Source organism: Mus caroli, chromosome 3 (genome assembly GCF_900094665.2).
Source record: "Mus caroli chromosome 3, CAROLI_EIJ_v1.1, whole genome shotgun sequence".
In the NCBI taxonomy this organism is placed as follows: Eukaryota; Metazoa; Chordata; class Mammalia; order Rodentia; family Muridae; genus Mus; species Mus caroli.
The window spans coordinates 94,981,274-94,996,548 of NC_034572.1; the positions used below are offsets into that span (position 1 = coordinate 94,981,274).

The window sequence follows — 15,275 nt, forward strand, 5'->3', positions numbered from 1 at the left end:
GTCAGGACAGGAACTGAAGCAGGGCAGGAATCTGGAGGTAGGAGCTGATGCAGAGGCCATAGGAGGTACTGCTTACTGGCTCATTTCCCATGGCTTGTTCAGCCTGCTTTCTTACAGAACCCATAACGGGCTGGGCTCTCACCCCCATGGATCACTAATTGAGTAAATACCTTACAGCTGGATCTCATGGAGGCATTTCCTCAGCTGAGGCTTTTTTCTTTCTGATGACACACAGAAATGTTGTATCAAGTTGACACACAAAACAAGCCAGTACAGTGGGCTAAGGAGAAATGTATTTTTTTAATTAACAAGCAACAGATTTAGCTGGGCTGTGCTGACAGTTCCTGCTTCTCTTTCCAAGACTCTGGAGGCTGATGGATTTCCAAAGAGACTACAAGTTTAGAAAGAGAAAACAGAAACAAAATTGCAGGTGACTCCTCAGACAGAGCACTTGTAGACAGACAGATGGCAAGGTCCTGTGATGTTCAGGGACACGTGTAGGTCTGGGGCAATGGGGATGGGCTCAGCTCCTTTAACTGAAATACACAACCTCCATCCCTACCTCTACTGGCTAGTTTTGTGTCAACTTGACACAGGTTGGAGTTATCACAGAGAAAGGAGCTTCAGGTGAGGAAATGCCTCCATGAGATCCAGCTGTAAGGCATTTTCCCAATTAGTGATGAAGAGGGGGGGGAGGCCATCTCTGGGCTAGTAGTCTTAGGTTCTATAAGAAAGCAAGCTGAGCAAGCCATGGGAAGCAAGCCAGTAAGTAACATCCTTCCATGGCCTCTGCATCAGCTCCTGCTTCCTGACCTGCAGTATGGAAGTGTAAGCTGAAAAAACCCTTTCCTCCCCAACTTGCTTCTTGGTTATGATGTTTGTGCAGGAATAGAAACCCTGACTAAGACACCACCCCTACCCCTGAGTGAGCATTCCAGTTTCATTCTGTTGCTGTAATAAAGCACACTGATCAACAGCAACTTAGGGGAGAAAAGGGTTTGTTTCAGCTTCCTGTTATAGTCCATCATTGAGGAATGACAGGGTCGAAACTCAAGCAAGAACTTGAAGTAGAAACCATGAGAAAATGCTGTTTACTATACGGCTCACTCAGGTTCATATTTAGCTAGCTTATTTATATGGCCTAGGGAATGGTACTGCCCACAGAGGGCTAGACCCTCCTACATCAATTAATCAATGCAGACCCTCACAAACATGTGTACAGGCCAAGCTGATCTGAATTCCTCAGCTGGGACGCCCTTCTCAGAAGACTCCAGGCTGTGTGAAGCTAATAGCGAAAGCTAATTAGACAGTGAGTGTGCAGGACTCAACTCACTGGCTGCTGTCCAGCTGCTTCTGAACTTTTCAGAATGGATAAAATACAATCTTAAACATGAAGTGATAGGACTGGAGAGAGCTCAGAAGGTAAGTGTGTGCACTGCTCTTGCCACAGGCCCAAGTTTAGTTCCCATCACCCACAGCTGCCTATAGCTCCAGTTCTAGGAGGATCTAAAACAGTCCTCTCACCAACTCAAGCACTGACTGTACTCACATATATATACACATATGTATGTGTTCACACGTATAACTCAATACTAATAAATAATAAAATAACAAAATTCAAAAGAATGGACTTATAGCAAATAGCTACACATAAAAATTATTTGTAGCAATAAGTAATGTGTGGATAGTCCTTTGGATATTGTGAACTATCAACAGTTTGGTCCCAAAACAATGCTTTTGTTAGTTAGTTAGTTAGGGAAGTTAGTTAGTTAGGGAAGTTAGTTAGTTAGGAAGTTTGTTCGTTTGTTAGTTAGGGAAGACATAGGAAAGTGACACAAAACGGGTGGTTTATACAACAGTAAGTGTGCTGCCTCACAGTCCAGACTGCTAGGTTAGTTACCTCCTCCTGTCTGCCCTGGACCCTGGAGACTGACAGCCTGATTTCCTCAGTTTATACATCTCTGCCTTCACCTTCATCTGGCGTTCTCCGTGTGTGTGTGTGTGTGTGTGTGTGTGTGTGCTTTTGCAATTTTGTTATTTTTAACTTAATTTACTTTTTGAAACTGTCTCATCATGTTGCCTACACTGGTTTTGAGTTCCTGGGCAAAAACGGGTCCTTCTTGCTTCAGCCTCTGGACCAGTCGGGATCATAGGTATACACAATGCTGCCAGCTGAAATTCTCCTTTGTGTAAGGACATCCACCCCAATTTTATCTCATTTGAATTCATCACATCTGCAATGGCCCCATTTGTAAGAGTGTCACATTCTGTGGTACCAGCCTAAGGAGTTGGGGATGGGTAAATATATTCAAACTACGACATGTTTCTAGTAAGCAGAGCAAATGGAAGATTGCTCATGTCCCATCTTATAAAGAAACGAGGCTCAGAAGGTGATCAGATAGTCAAAGGAAGGGAAACGCCTTCACAAAGGCAAGTGTTACACCACAAGGTCCTTCTCACTTTCAGTTTGATGAATTATTCTCAGGCCTGGTGAGTAAGGGACAGAGAGGGGAAGCCGTCACTGAGATCTTATGGGAACAGGTTAGCAGGTGCCCTGTTTTTAAGAGTACCTCTTAACTGCCCATGGCTGAACCTCAGCAGTGCTTGCACTCCAAGGCAACTGTGAACTCACAGGTTTCCTTGCAAGTCAGCTCTCTGTGATGGGCCTATCCTGAGCCAAAGGGAGGCAGGTACAATGAGCCCATTCAGGATACAAAGTATCAAGCTGTGTGTATCCTTTCTCCAGCTATAACATTCTTTGCTTCCCTGGGCTCTTTTGTCCTGCCTGTTGAATAACCGCAGTGTGGGTGTGAGGCTTGTGTGAGTCACCTGCGGCTGCGTACCCACTCACTCCTGATGCTATCCATGGCAGGACAGGCAGCAGAGGGCGAGCCTCTCAGAAATGGCTTTTCCAATGCACCCCTGACCTGTGCCTTTTGTTCTGCCCTGGTCAAACCCACATGGGCGAGAGTGCTTGGTCCTGGCTGCAGGTCATTAAGAGAAAGCCTATTTCATCGTTCAAGCACGGTGGGCCTTGATGAGCAGACAGTCTATGGTTTAGAGCTTTATTGTAGAAAGGCAGGAAGAAAGAGAGAAGGTAGAAAGAGAGAGGGACAGGCCATAGCCACGTGGAGAGAGGGGGGAAGGGAAAGAGAGAAGGAGGGCTAGAAAGTAAGAAAGGTGAGGGCTTAAAGAGAGCAAGGAGGGGCCAAGCAGCCCCTCTTATAGTGGGCTGGGCTATCTTGCTGTTGCCAGGTAACTGTGGGGCGGAGCATACCTGGCTATAGTCAGGTAACTGTGGGGGTGGAGTCTAGCCAGAATGCCAGAAGCTTAGGACATTGCCTGACTGAGTCACAGAATTATGGACTGGCACCTGATTCTGGGAACATGGCTCGCCTTTCCGTTCCTTGTAGATTTCTCTATTGGGTCACCAGAGCGTGCCCCATTCAACCAAAATAGGCTGCCTACCACAGTCCCACTGACAACCACTGCTTAAGTATATAAGAAGGACATTTTTCCCCACACCTACCACCTACCTCCACTCTGATGATCACTAGACAACGTAACTGAGTGCAGATCTGAGAGACAGAGTCTAACCTTGGCTCTGCCACTTGCTAAGTGACTTTGAGGAAGATGCATAATCGCCATGTCACTCATGAAGTAGAGGCAATGCACATGAAGTCATTGGCTAGGGGGATGATATAAGCTGTAAGTGGTATGTGGGACAACTTGTCTATCACACAATTCAAGCAGACAGTGAGTGGAAACAACACCCTCTCATCTAGCATTTTCTTTCTCAAGTGTCATTTGTTAATCTGTTAATTAACAGTTGTCAGAATTCATGTCAAAAATCGAACAGTGTTTGTGTCTGGATGATGGAATTGTGGATAATTTTATTTTCTATTTTTAGTTGATTATTTAAGATTCTAAACTTTGTTTAGTAAATATATATAATATGTATATTATATACACACACACACACACATATATATATATATATATATATATATATATATATTAATTGTAGTGTTGGAGGTGGAACCTAAGGCCTTGAGCACACTAAATATGTGGGTTTTTTCAACTGAAAAACATTTTTTCATAAATACATTTTGATCATGATTTCTCCCCCTCCAATTTCTCCCAGATCCTTTGTACCCATCCAACTTTATGCTTTCCCTCTCTTAAAAAACAAGTAAAAACCCACAAAACCAAAAATGAGAACAATCAAAGACTAGTTAACAAAAACTGCCAAAACAAAGCAAAATGAAACAGAAAGTCCATAGAAAAACTGAGTTTGTCTTCTGCTGGGCATGCGCCCTGCCCTTCTGTGTGGTTTGTCCACCCAGTGAGACTCTATTAGAGAAAACTGATCTTTTCTTTCTGGTCAGAGATCAATTGCAGATAGCTTCTTGGTCAGGGTATTGAGGGGCGGGGGTTGGGTGGGAGGTGGGTATGTCCACTTTCCCCATTCAGTGCTGGCACTCCATCTGGCTTAAACCTGTTCAGGTCTTGTGTGTTTGTTATAATGTCCCTCTTTTGTCTCTAATTTTTATTCATTTGGATCTTCTCTCTGTGTAGTTTAGTTAATTTGGCTAAGGGTTTCTCAAAGAACTAGCCCTTAGTTTCTTTGATTCTCTGTGTTGTTTTTTGCTGTATGCTTCCATATGTCCCGTTCCATGGGTTTGCTGTGGGCTTCCTTCTGCTGTGTCCCATGGGTTTTGGGTAAGTTGTGGTTTTGTTCAGTCCTAAGAAGCTTTTACGTTCCTTCATTTCTGCATGGACCCATCTTATATTCATCAGTGAGTTGTTCAGTTGTCATGAGTTTATATATTTTCTACTGTTTCTATTGTTGATATCAAGCTTTTATCCATGGTGGTCAGATAGGGTGCAGGGAGTCGTTTCTATTTTCTTATATCTCTTGAGACACGCTTTGTATCCTAGTGTGTGGTCAGTTTTGGAGAGAGTCCTATGAGCTGCCAAGAAAGAAGTAAATCCACTAGACTAGTGTTTGTGGAGTTTTCTGCAGATGTCTGCTAGGTTTATTTAATACTGTAGTGACATACTTGAAGGCTCTAGAACAACAGAATAAATAACACCCCAAAAGGCTAGAGGGCAAGAAATAATCAAACCCAGGGCTGAAACAAACAAAAACAACACAAAGAATCGAAGAAACTAAGAGTTAGTTCTTTGAGAAAACCAAGAAGATTGAGAAACCCTTAGCCAAATCAACCAAAGGACACAGAGAGAAGATCCAAATGAATAAAAATTAGAGATGAAAGGGGACAACCCAACAAACACAGAGACTGTGACATCACACATAGGAGTGGGGTGCTGGAGTCACGCACTCTCACTGGGTGAGGTCAGTGTGTGAGGTTGGCTGCAATGGTGTTTCTTCATGAACTTCCCTGCCTTAAGCTTTTTCTTTAATTCCTTTTCACAGATTGGAAGCTTATCTGGGAGGGATCTTGCCCTGAGGTCACCACTCCCTCTATTCCATTTAATATGGAGCTTTCCATCTCCTTGAGCACTGGGCTTAGCTTCATTACAGTTCCTGGTGCCGTTTTTTCTCCTCACACTGTACATTTTGTATTTTTCTTTGCTCAGTTTAATCCTTTTAATTCTAGATCTGGATAAGTGTGACCACTAATAACCATATGACATAGTTAATATTAGGCTGTTTTGAAATTCCCCCTGCAAACATCATTAATCCAAACCTCTTCAATTTAGCCTCAAGCAATTTTTTTCTTTTTTTCTTTCTTTTTTTTTTTTTTGGAAATATAAGAATAATTTATTACCATTCTTCCCCTCTGAAACCTCTTTAGCTGGGCCTCCACCATTCAAGTCACCCTTAGACCCACTGTCTTCTACACTCTTACTAGTGTGGCCCAGTAAGACTCCACATAAAGCATTCAACTGCTTTCCTAATCAAAGTCCCAAAGTCCATATTCTGACAACAAGCAATACAGGCAGGCCTGCCACGACAATACCTGTTCCCTGGTATCAACTTCTTTCTTAGTCTGTGTTCTGTTGCTGTGAAGAGACACCATGACCAAGGCAACTATGAAAAAGAGAAAACAGAAAGAGAGAGACACTGGGCCTGGCTTGGACTTTGAAACCTCAAAGCCCACCCCCACTGACATACTTTCTCCATCAAGGCCTTACCTTCTTTTCTTTCTTAAGTAACGCCACTCCCTGATGACTAAGTATTCAAATATAGGAGCCCATGGGGACCATTGTCATTCAAAACACCACAGTGCCCTTCTATTTGGTATATAAATGTTTAGAATTGCAATATACTCTTGATTTTTTTTTCTTTAATGCATATGTAGTATCCCTTCCTATCTCTTCTGATTGTTTTTGGTTTGAAATCTATTTTGTCAGCTATTAAATACCTTCTGCTTACTTCTTGGGTCCATTTCCTTGGAATTGCTTTTCCCATCATTTTACCCTGAGATTATATCTATCCTTTATGATAAACTATATTTCTTGTATACAGCAGAAAAGTGAATCCTGTTTTCTAATTCAATCTGGTTACTCTTTGTCTTTTTACTAACATTGTGAACTATCAATTTACTAATATTGAAAGGTATCAATGAAGTGTGTTTATCGATTTCTATTATTTTGTTGTGGTGGTGCGCTCCTTCCCCCAGTCTTTGATGCACTGTTCTGAGAGTATTTATTCCTTGTATTTTCTTGGATGTAGTAAACCTCTTCTAACCTAAGTTTTCATTCTAACGCTAATGTCTTCTGTAGAGCTGGACTTATAGTTAGATACTGCTTAAATGTGGTTTCATCAGGAAATGCTTTTCACCATCTGTAATGTGATCTGATGCCCTTTCTGGTGTATCTGAAGACAGCTACAGTGTACTTATAAATAAAATAAATCTATCTTAAAAAAAAAAAAAAGAAAGAAATGCTTTTCAGCCAGTCATGGTAGTGCACGCCTTTAATCCCAGTACTTGGGAGGTAGAGGCAGGTGGATTTCTGAGTTCGAGGCCAGCCTGGTCTACAGAGTGAGTTCCAGGACAGCCAGGATACACAGAAAAACCCTGTCTCGGAAACAAAACAAAACAAAACAAAAACAAACAAACAAACAAACAAACAAAGAAATTATAAAAAAATAAAAAATAAAAAAAAAAGAAATGCTTTTCTTTTTCCATTTAATGTAACTGATAGTTTTGCTGGGTATAGTAATCTAGGCTCTCATCTCAGAATTTGTAGAACAACTCTCCAGGTCTTTCTGGCTTTCAGTGAAAAGTTCAGTGTTATTCTAATGGGTCTGCCTTTAGATGTTATTTGTTTTGTTTTTCACTTACAGTTTTTAAAATCCTTTCTTTGTCCTGTACATTCAGGGTTTTGATTGTTTCATGAGGAATTTCTTTTCTGGTCTTCTCATTTGGTATTCTGTGTGCATCTAGGACTTTGATAGTCATCTCTTTATTTAAATTGGGAAAATGTTCTTTTATAATTTTATTAAAAACATTTTTTTGTGACTTTAATCTTTTCTCCTTCCTCTATTTCTACCGTTCATCAGTTTGGTCTTTTTATTATGTAGCAGATTTCCTGGATGATTTGTGCCTAGACTTTTTTTAGATTTAACATTTTCTTTGATTAAGGTATCCATTTTTCTACCTTGTTTTCAATACCTGAAATCCTCTCTCCCATGTCTGGTAATCTGTCAGAGAAGCTTATCTCTGTGACTTTTGTTTGACTGCTAAAGTTTTTTCATTTTCACTTCCAGTTTTATTTTAGCATGGATTTTCTTTGGTGGTTCTATTTCTATTTTCAAGTCTTGAAGTCTTAAAATGTTTTCAGTATTTCATTTAACTGTTTGTGTTTTTTTCCGTCTTCATTAGAGAATTGATTCATATCTTCTTTAATGTCTTCAAACATATTCATAATTGCTATTTCAAAGTCCTTGTCTTATGCTTCAGCTAAACTGCATTTCTCAGAGTTTATTGAAATAGTTTTACTAACTTTTAGAGAAGGCATATTGTCTTGAGTATTCATGTTTGTTTTTGCATGGGGATCCAGGCATCTGTAGTTATAATGTTTGGGGTATTTCTTGGCATAGATAGCTGGTCTTTTCTGAGTGGATAGTTCTGTTCTGTGTTTGTTCTTGCCCAGTTTGGATCCTAGAAAAGTATGGTGGCTAAGGGGTCTCAGATAAAGATTGCTTCTGTCAGGTGGCAGGTAACACAAAGAGATAGATATGAGCTAAGAGGAAAGGTGGAGATGGCAGAAGGAAGACAGGGTCCCAGGAAGAAAACCTGTTCTTCTCTGTCAATAGGCAGAGTACCCAGGAAGTGGATTTTTTGCTTGTTTTTGTTGTTTGTTTGTTTGTTTGTTTGTTTCAAGACAGGGTTTCTCCGTGTAGCCCTGGCTGTCCTAGAACTCATTCTGTTCTGGCCTTGAACTCAGAAATTCGCCTGCTTCTGCCTCCCAAGTGCTGGGATTAAAGCCGTGCACCACCACTGCCTGACAGAAGTGGATTTTGGGGGGAAAGGTCCTGCAGGTAGATTAAGAGCAAGTCTAGAGTGGCTGGAATGGTGGACAAGAAGAATGGTGAGTCCCTACTGTTGTTATTTCTCTGGTAGAAAGTGTTTCTACAGATCAGCAATTGACACAAAGGAATGGAGATGGCCTAGATGGGAAAAATGAAAGAGTCAGTGGGAAAGAGCTAAGGGGACCCTGGGTTTGCACCATGAGGTGGAGTCCTCAAAGAATGGAGGTAGGGTGGAAGGTGGGACGCCTGTAGGCAGCCTGTGGAGTAGATAAGTCAGATGTGTGGTTCTAAGTACATGCTCTATTGCTGTATCACACATCACCAGCCCACTCATTTAAAATAAAGGGCAGAAGACAGTCACCGAGGACTTACAAGCATGGTAGATCATCTATGAATGGATACCAAGGCAGAAAGGCAAGCCCAGGAGAGGTGAAAGTCTCCAGAAAGAATCAAGAAAAGAAAACAATAATATAAGGAGGTGGGCAGAGTTGCTAAGGGTAATGCTGGGCTGAATGTAAGTTTTCTTCATGTGCCATTGGGCAATATGGAAAGATTGCTACCATCAGTCTGACTCCAACAGTGGCCTTCTCTGATCTGGAAATAGAGAAGTAAGATGACACTATCAGATGAAAGGGAAGTTTCTTCACCTGTGCCTGGACTCCAGTGGGATGGGCATGGCATCACTGAGACCTCTTTCTTTCTTTCTTTCTTTCTTTCTTTCTTTCTTTCTTTCTTTCTTTCTTTCTTTCTTTCTTTTTGTTTGCTTTTTATTTTATTAAATATTTTTTATTTACATTTCAAATGCTATCCCAAAAGTTCCCTATACCCTCCCCCACCCTGCTCCCCTACCCACCCACTCCCACTTCTTGGCCCTGGAGTTCCCCTGTACTGGGGCATATAAAGTTTGCAAGACCAATGGGCCTCTCTTTGCAATGATGGCCAACTAAGCCATCTTCTGCTACATATGCAACTAGAGACATGAGCTCTGGGGGTACTGGTTAGTTCATATTGTTGTTTCACCTATAGGGTTGCAGACCCCTTCAGCTCCTTGGGTACTTTCTCTAGTTCCTCCATTAGGGGCCCTGTGTTCCATCCTATAGATGACTGTGAGCATCCACTTCTGTATTTGCCAGGCACTGGCATAGCCTCATATGAGACAGCTATATCAGGGTCCAAGACCTCTTTCTAAGATACCTATTTGTAGGAGGAGCTCATGTGAGAGAAAAGCTTGAGAATGCCTTAAATGGCATATATTATATGGGGGCACTTGTGAGGCACTGTGTCAGCTACAACAGAGAAGTGACTTCGTGTTTCTCCATTTCTGTCCACAGTATTATTAACATCATCATCATCCTGGCTGGGGCCATCGCACTCATCATTGGCTTTGGCATTTCAGGTATGTGCCATCTAACCACAGTCCACACTGCGTCCATCTCCCGTAAACCTCTTCTCACTCACTGGGACATGTGAAGGAAAGGATTTCTCCCCAGAAGACTTCAAAGCAGACACTTGCTCTCTATACTGGGTCCTCTTTACGTTACACATTTAACTCCATAGGCATTACTCCCTCCTAAACAGGAGCCTCAGGTAAAGGGAGAGCTGACCATGACTTCCACACCATGTAGGAAATACATGCCACAATAGCCACTCTTCAAAGGCAGTTAGCTGGTGTCAGCCACAGGAAGCCCTCACATCCCTCTTCTGATAGGCCATGTCTCTATAGAGCATCTATTATGGATGCTGTTAATTACGATGTAGTTAGGCCAGCAGCTGTCTTCTCTAAGGCTAGTTGTTTGCTGTTTTTCATAAACTGCCTGACTAGGGCCAATGTACTTATTTTAACTTGGTCTGTGACCAAGCTGTCACTTTATGATTTTAGTCTTTATAGTTTCAGCTGTCACTTTCCTACATCTCTATCCTCTAATATCTGGTTATTAAACAGTGACAACAAGGCCTGAATGAAACAAGACTTGCTATATGTGTTTGTTAAGACAAGGCATAAGTATTCTTACCCACTTTCCTTATCATCAAAATCTATTCTATTTACTTTAAAATTGAGTTTCTCTGGTGTTTCGAAAGATTTTAGTTGTTCTTTTAATTATGTGGCTATACATAGTATCTTGAGTACAGTGCCCAAGGAAGCCAGAAGAGGGTGTTAGACCCTGGAGAACTGGGTTAAGGTTGTTGTGAACTGCTCAGTGTAGTTGATGAGTCAAACTTGGGACCTGTGAAAGAGAACTAGGCACTTTTTTTTTCTGAGTATTTTAACTTTCTTTTATTATTATTATTATTATTATTAGATATTTTCTTTATATACATTTCAAACGCTATCCTGAAAGTTCCCTATACCCTCTCCCCCTCCCCCAGCCCTGCTCCCCTACCCACCCACTCCCACTTCTTAGCCCTAGAGTTCCCCTGTACAGGGGCATATAAAGTTTACAATACCAAGGGGCCTCTCTTCCCAATGATGGCCGACTAGGCCATCTTCTGCTACATATGCAGCTAAAGACACGAGCTCTGGGGGTACTGGTTACTTCATATTGTTGTTCCACCTATAGGGTTGCAGACCCCTTCAGCTCCTTGGGTACTTTCTCTAACTCCTCCATTGGGGGCCCTGTGATCCATCCACTAGATGACTGTGAGCATCCACTTCTGTATTTGCCAGGCACTGGCATAGCCTCATATGAGGCAGCTATACCAGGGTCTCTTCATCAAAATCTTGCTGGCATATGCAATAGTGTCTGGGTTTGGTGGCTGGTTATGGGATGGATCCCCGGGTGGGGTAGTCTCTGGATAGTCCATCCTTTCATCTTAGCTCCAAACTTTGTCTCTGTAACTCCTTTCATGGGTATTTTGTTCCGTATTCTAAAGAGGAATGAAGTATCCACTCATTGGTCTTCCCTCTTCTTGATTTTCTTGTGTTTTGCAAATTGTATCTTGGGTGTTCTATGTTTCTGGGATAATATCCACTTATCAGTGAGTGCATATCTAATGACTTCTTTGGTGATTGGGTTACCTCACTAAGGATGATATCCTCCAGATACATCCATTTGTCCAAGAGTTTCATAAATTCATTCTTTTTAATAGCTGAGTAGTACTCCATTCTGTAAATGTACCACATTTTCTGTAACCATTCTTCTGTTGAGGGACATCTGGGTTCTTTCCAGCTTCTGGCTATTATAAATAAGGCTGCTACGAACATAGCAGTAGGCACTTTTAACCAGGGAGCCACGTTTCCAGTCACTTGTTTTTCTTTCCGACTTGTAGTTCGGGCTGGGAACTGGCTGTGAGGATTGTCAGGTCTATCCTGATCTATGGCTTGCTTGCCTTTTCCCTCTAATAGATTTCTATGAACAAATGGTCTTCATTTTAACATAGCCAAATTCATCAATCTTTTCCTTCATATGCAGAACTTAATCTAATCTATTTATTTATTTATTTATTTATTTATTTATTTATTTTTATTTATTTATTTTACCTTCCTTGAGGTAAAATTGAAAAATCTCCAAATTTCTAGAAGCTTCATTGTTTTATTGGTGAACAGTATGCTCACAAACCATCTAGAGTGGCTTTTACCATATACCGGTCAAGATTCAATATTTCCATGTGGTTATCCAGTAGAACCAATGCCATTAATTGAAAACATTCTTCCCTCTAATGCATCCATCATCATAAAACAGCGATCCATGTGTGTGCTAATACATTTCTGAACTTGCTGGTCTGTTTCATTCTAATACAGATGGTCCTTGATTTATAATGGTGATACATTCCAGTCCCAATTATATGTTGGAAACATTGCAAGTTCCGTGCATTTAATACACCCAACCTGTCACATAGCATACTTGGCACACAACACACTGCGGAGTGTGCCCATTGGCTCTGTAAACACGTAGCCCAGTGGGAGCTACTGGTGCCAGCATCACCAGCACAGAAGCACATAAAAGGTCAAATTTTGGAGTATACTTTTTACTGAATGCATATCATTTTTGCCCCATCATGAAGTCTAATAATCACAAACTGAACCATAGTATTGGGAGCCCACCCATCTTCCCTTTTAATTACCTTCATTTGATTTGCGTTATTTCATCAATTTTCCTGCCTCTAAATCTTGGGTCTTCCCCTCTTAACCCCTAGTTAAAAGGTGTAAGGAGGAATGGAGGTATGGCAGGAAGGTCCCTGGGCACGGTAAACACCTCCAGCTCTGCAATACCAGTCACTTGCTGGCCTCTCCAATGGTTCCACACAGTGGGGGAAAGGATCAGAGATAGATGGCCCTCAGTTTTGACAATGGCATGCCCTTTGGGAGGTAACTTAACTTTGCAGAATCAGTTTTCTTGCTGTTAAAATATTCAGGATCAATGTGTGAGAACCTAGAGACTACTCATTAACTTCCCAACATGTTCATGTGACAAGTGGCTGCCCCATTTTGACACCACAAATGCTATTAATACACATTTTCTATTATCAACACATTCATTTAGTGCCTCTTGGGATCCGCACAATTTCCTGACCACCCCAAGGTAGACCTCTTTTGAAGCTAGGGTGGTCAAGACAAACAGTCATAAGATAACATCTAATAATGCTCCAACTTTGGACAATTGGATATGCCTCTAGTCACTTATCAGAAAGATTATTCGATTTGTTTAGAAAATATTTGATATTTCCAAACACTACAGTCGCCGGGCGTGGTGGTGCATGCCTTTAATCCCAGCACTCGGGAGGCAGAGGCAGGCGGATTTCTGAGTTCGAGGCCAGCATGGTCTACAAAGTAAGTTCCAGGACAGCCAGAGCTACACAGAGAAACCCTGTCTCGAAAACAAACAAACAAACAAACAAACAAAACAAAACAAAACAAAACACCACCACAGTCATTTGTAAATATAGCTCTTCTCATTTCTTATATTTATAATCATTAGCTGTCTTTTTAAATTTTTTATATTTATGTACTGTGATGTTGGGGATCAAGCCTAGGATCTTAAACATACCAGGCAAGTACTCTGTCCCTGAATTACACCCTCAGCCCTATTTTTTTATTCTTAAAGTGATGATATCTTTAAAATGGGTTGACTCTTGACATATTTCAGTCTGAACTTAGTTGTCAGCAAAACATGCTAGAAGGAGCTGGGCTAAGTGCCATATGAGACTGGTTTGATCCTGACTCCCCTGCTTGCTAGACACAGGGCACTAAGCAAGTCCCTAGCCTCAGAGTTTCTTTATGCTCATTCATAAAATGGGTCTGATGTGCATTCTTACCTCTGTGGCTTAAAATGAGCCACTAAGAGCAAAGCATTCAGTGAGACATTCCTTTCTTACCTCCCAAGGCCTCGATCCGCTGTCCGAAATAGTTGGAGTCAATGTTTTCCATATCCATGGTTTAAAGTTTAGCATGGCAAGTCGGGGACAGCGTTAGGCCCTTACTTGGATTGTTTCATTTAGTTCTGTTAAAGACCTCATGAGGGTACACCTTCATTTTATATGTAAAAGCATGAATTAAGGTCTTGTCCAGTGTCACATACCCAGAAAGTGACAGAACTAGGACCCAGAGTGATATAGTCACCATGTTCCCAGATGCCCACACTCTGCCATATCCCTACATCTTTCCTTTCCTTCTCCTGACCTAGCATCTTTCCTAGTTTCCTCGTATAAGCAACTGCTACACGCCCATTTTCCTCTTTGGCTAGCATGGTACCTACCCATAGGTATCATCCCAGCCTGGAGCAGGATGTGTGTTTCTGTCACTAAGTCATGAACTATGGTGCATTCTGCACAGCTGCACTACAGTCATTGCTACAAGGACCCTCAGATAACGGCTTCTAGTGTGTTTTACACCACTGAAATGTATAAAAACCTATACTGCATTGTGTCAAAGGACAGTTCATTTCCTAACTTTTATCCAGTGCTCCCCATCACAATTTCTATGAAATGCTTACCTCATGTTTCCTATACCCACCCCCAAATATCCCTGCTTCTACAGGGGAGAAGCAATTGAACATTTCTCACCTGTGTGACAATATTGAGACTACTACTTGCTTACCTATGATGTCTCCCATCCCTTTCCTCATGTGACCAGAGCTATGGATGGTAGGAATTGCTCCATTGTCATAGCAGTGCTAGCTGTCAACTGGACTCAAGCCCAGAGTCACCAACAAAGAGGGAAATTCAACTGAAGAATTGCTCAGGTCAGAGGCCTTGTCTGTTAGGCATTTCCTTAATTGTTATTTGATGGAAGAGCTCACTATGAGTGGTACCATCCAGGGGCAGGTGGACTATATAACAAAGGTAGCTAAGGGGCTGGAGATATGACGCTGCAGTTGAGAGCACTGGCTGCTCTTGCAGAGAACCCAGCTTTGGTTGCTAGACCCCACACAGTACATACATCGTCACAACCACCCGTAGCTCCAGCTCTAGAAGATCTCATATTTTCTTCTGGCCTCCTAGAGCATCAGATATGTATATAGCATACACAGGCAAACACTCGTATACAATAAAAATAAATACTGTAGCTGTCTTCAGACCTCCCAAAAGAGGGCATCAGATCTCATTGTGGATGGTTGTGAGCCACCATGTGGTTCCTGGGATTTGAACTCAGGACCTCTGGAAGAGCAGTCAGTGCTCTTAAACGCTGAGCCATCTCTCCAGCCCCGCTTTAATTGTAAAAGGAAAAGAAGTAGCCGAGCAAACAGAACAAGTGAGCTAGGAAGCAGTGGTTCTCAACTTGTGGGTTGTAACCCTAACTAGATCAAATGACCTTTTCTTTTTTTTTTTTTTT

General features: G+C 41.7%; 1 protein-coding gene across 1 annotated transcript in view; it reads left to right on the forward strand.

The window, feature by feature from the left end:
* The window catches only part of Vtcn1 (V-set domain containing T cell activation inhibitor 1), a 70,733-nt gene that overhangs the window by 38,484 nt on the left and 16,974 nt on the right, over positions 1 to 15,275 (forward strand). Inside the window, exon 2 of the mRNA XM_021158813.1 lies at positions 9,838 to 9,902. Coding sequence (XP_021014472.1) covers positions 9,838 to 9,902 — 65 coding nt within the window. The remainder of the gene's footprint in view (positions 1 to 9,837; positions 9,903 to 15,275) is intronic.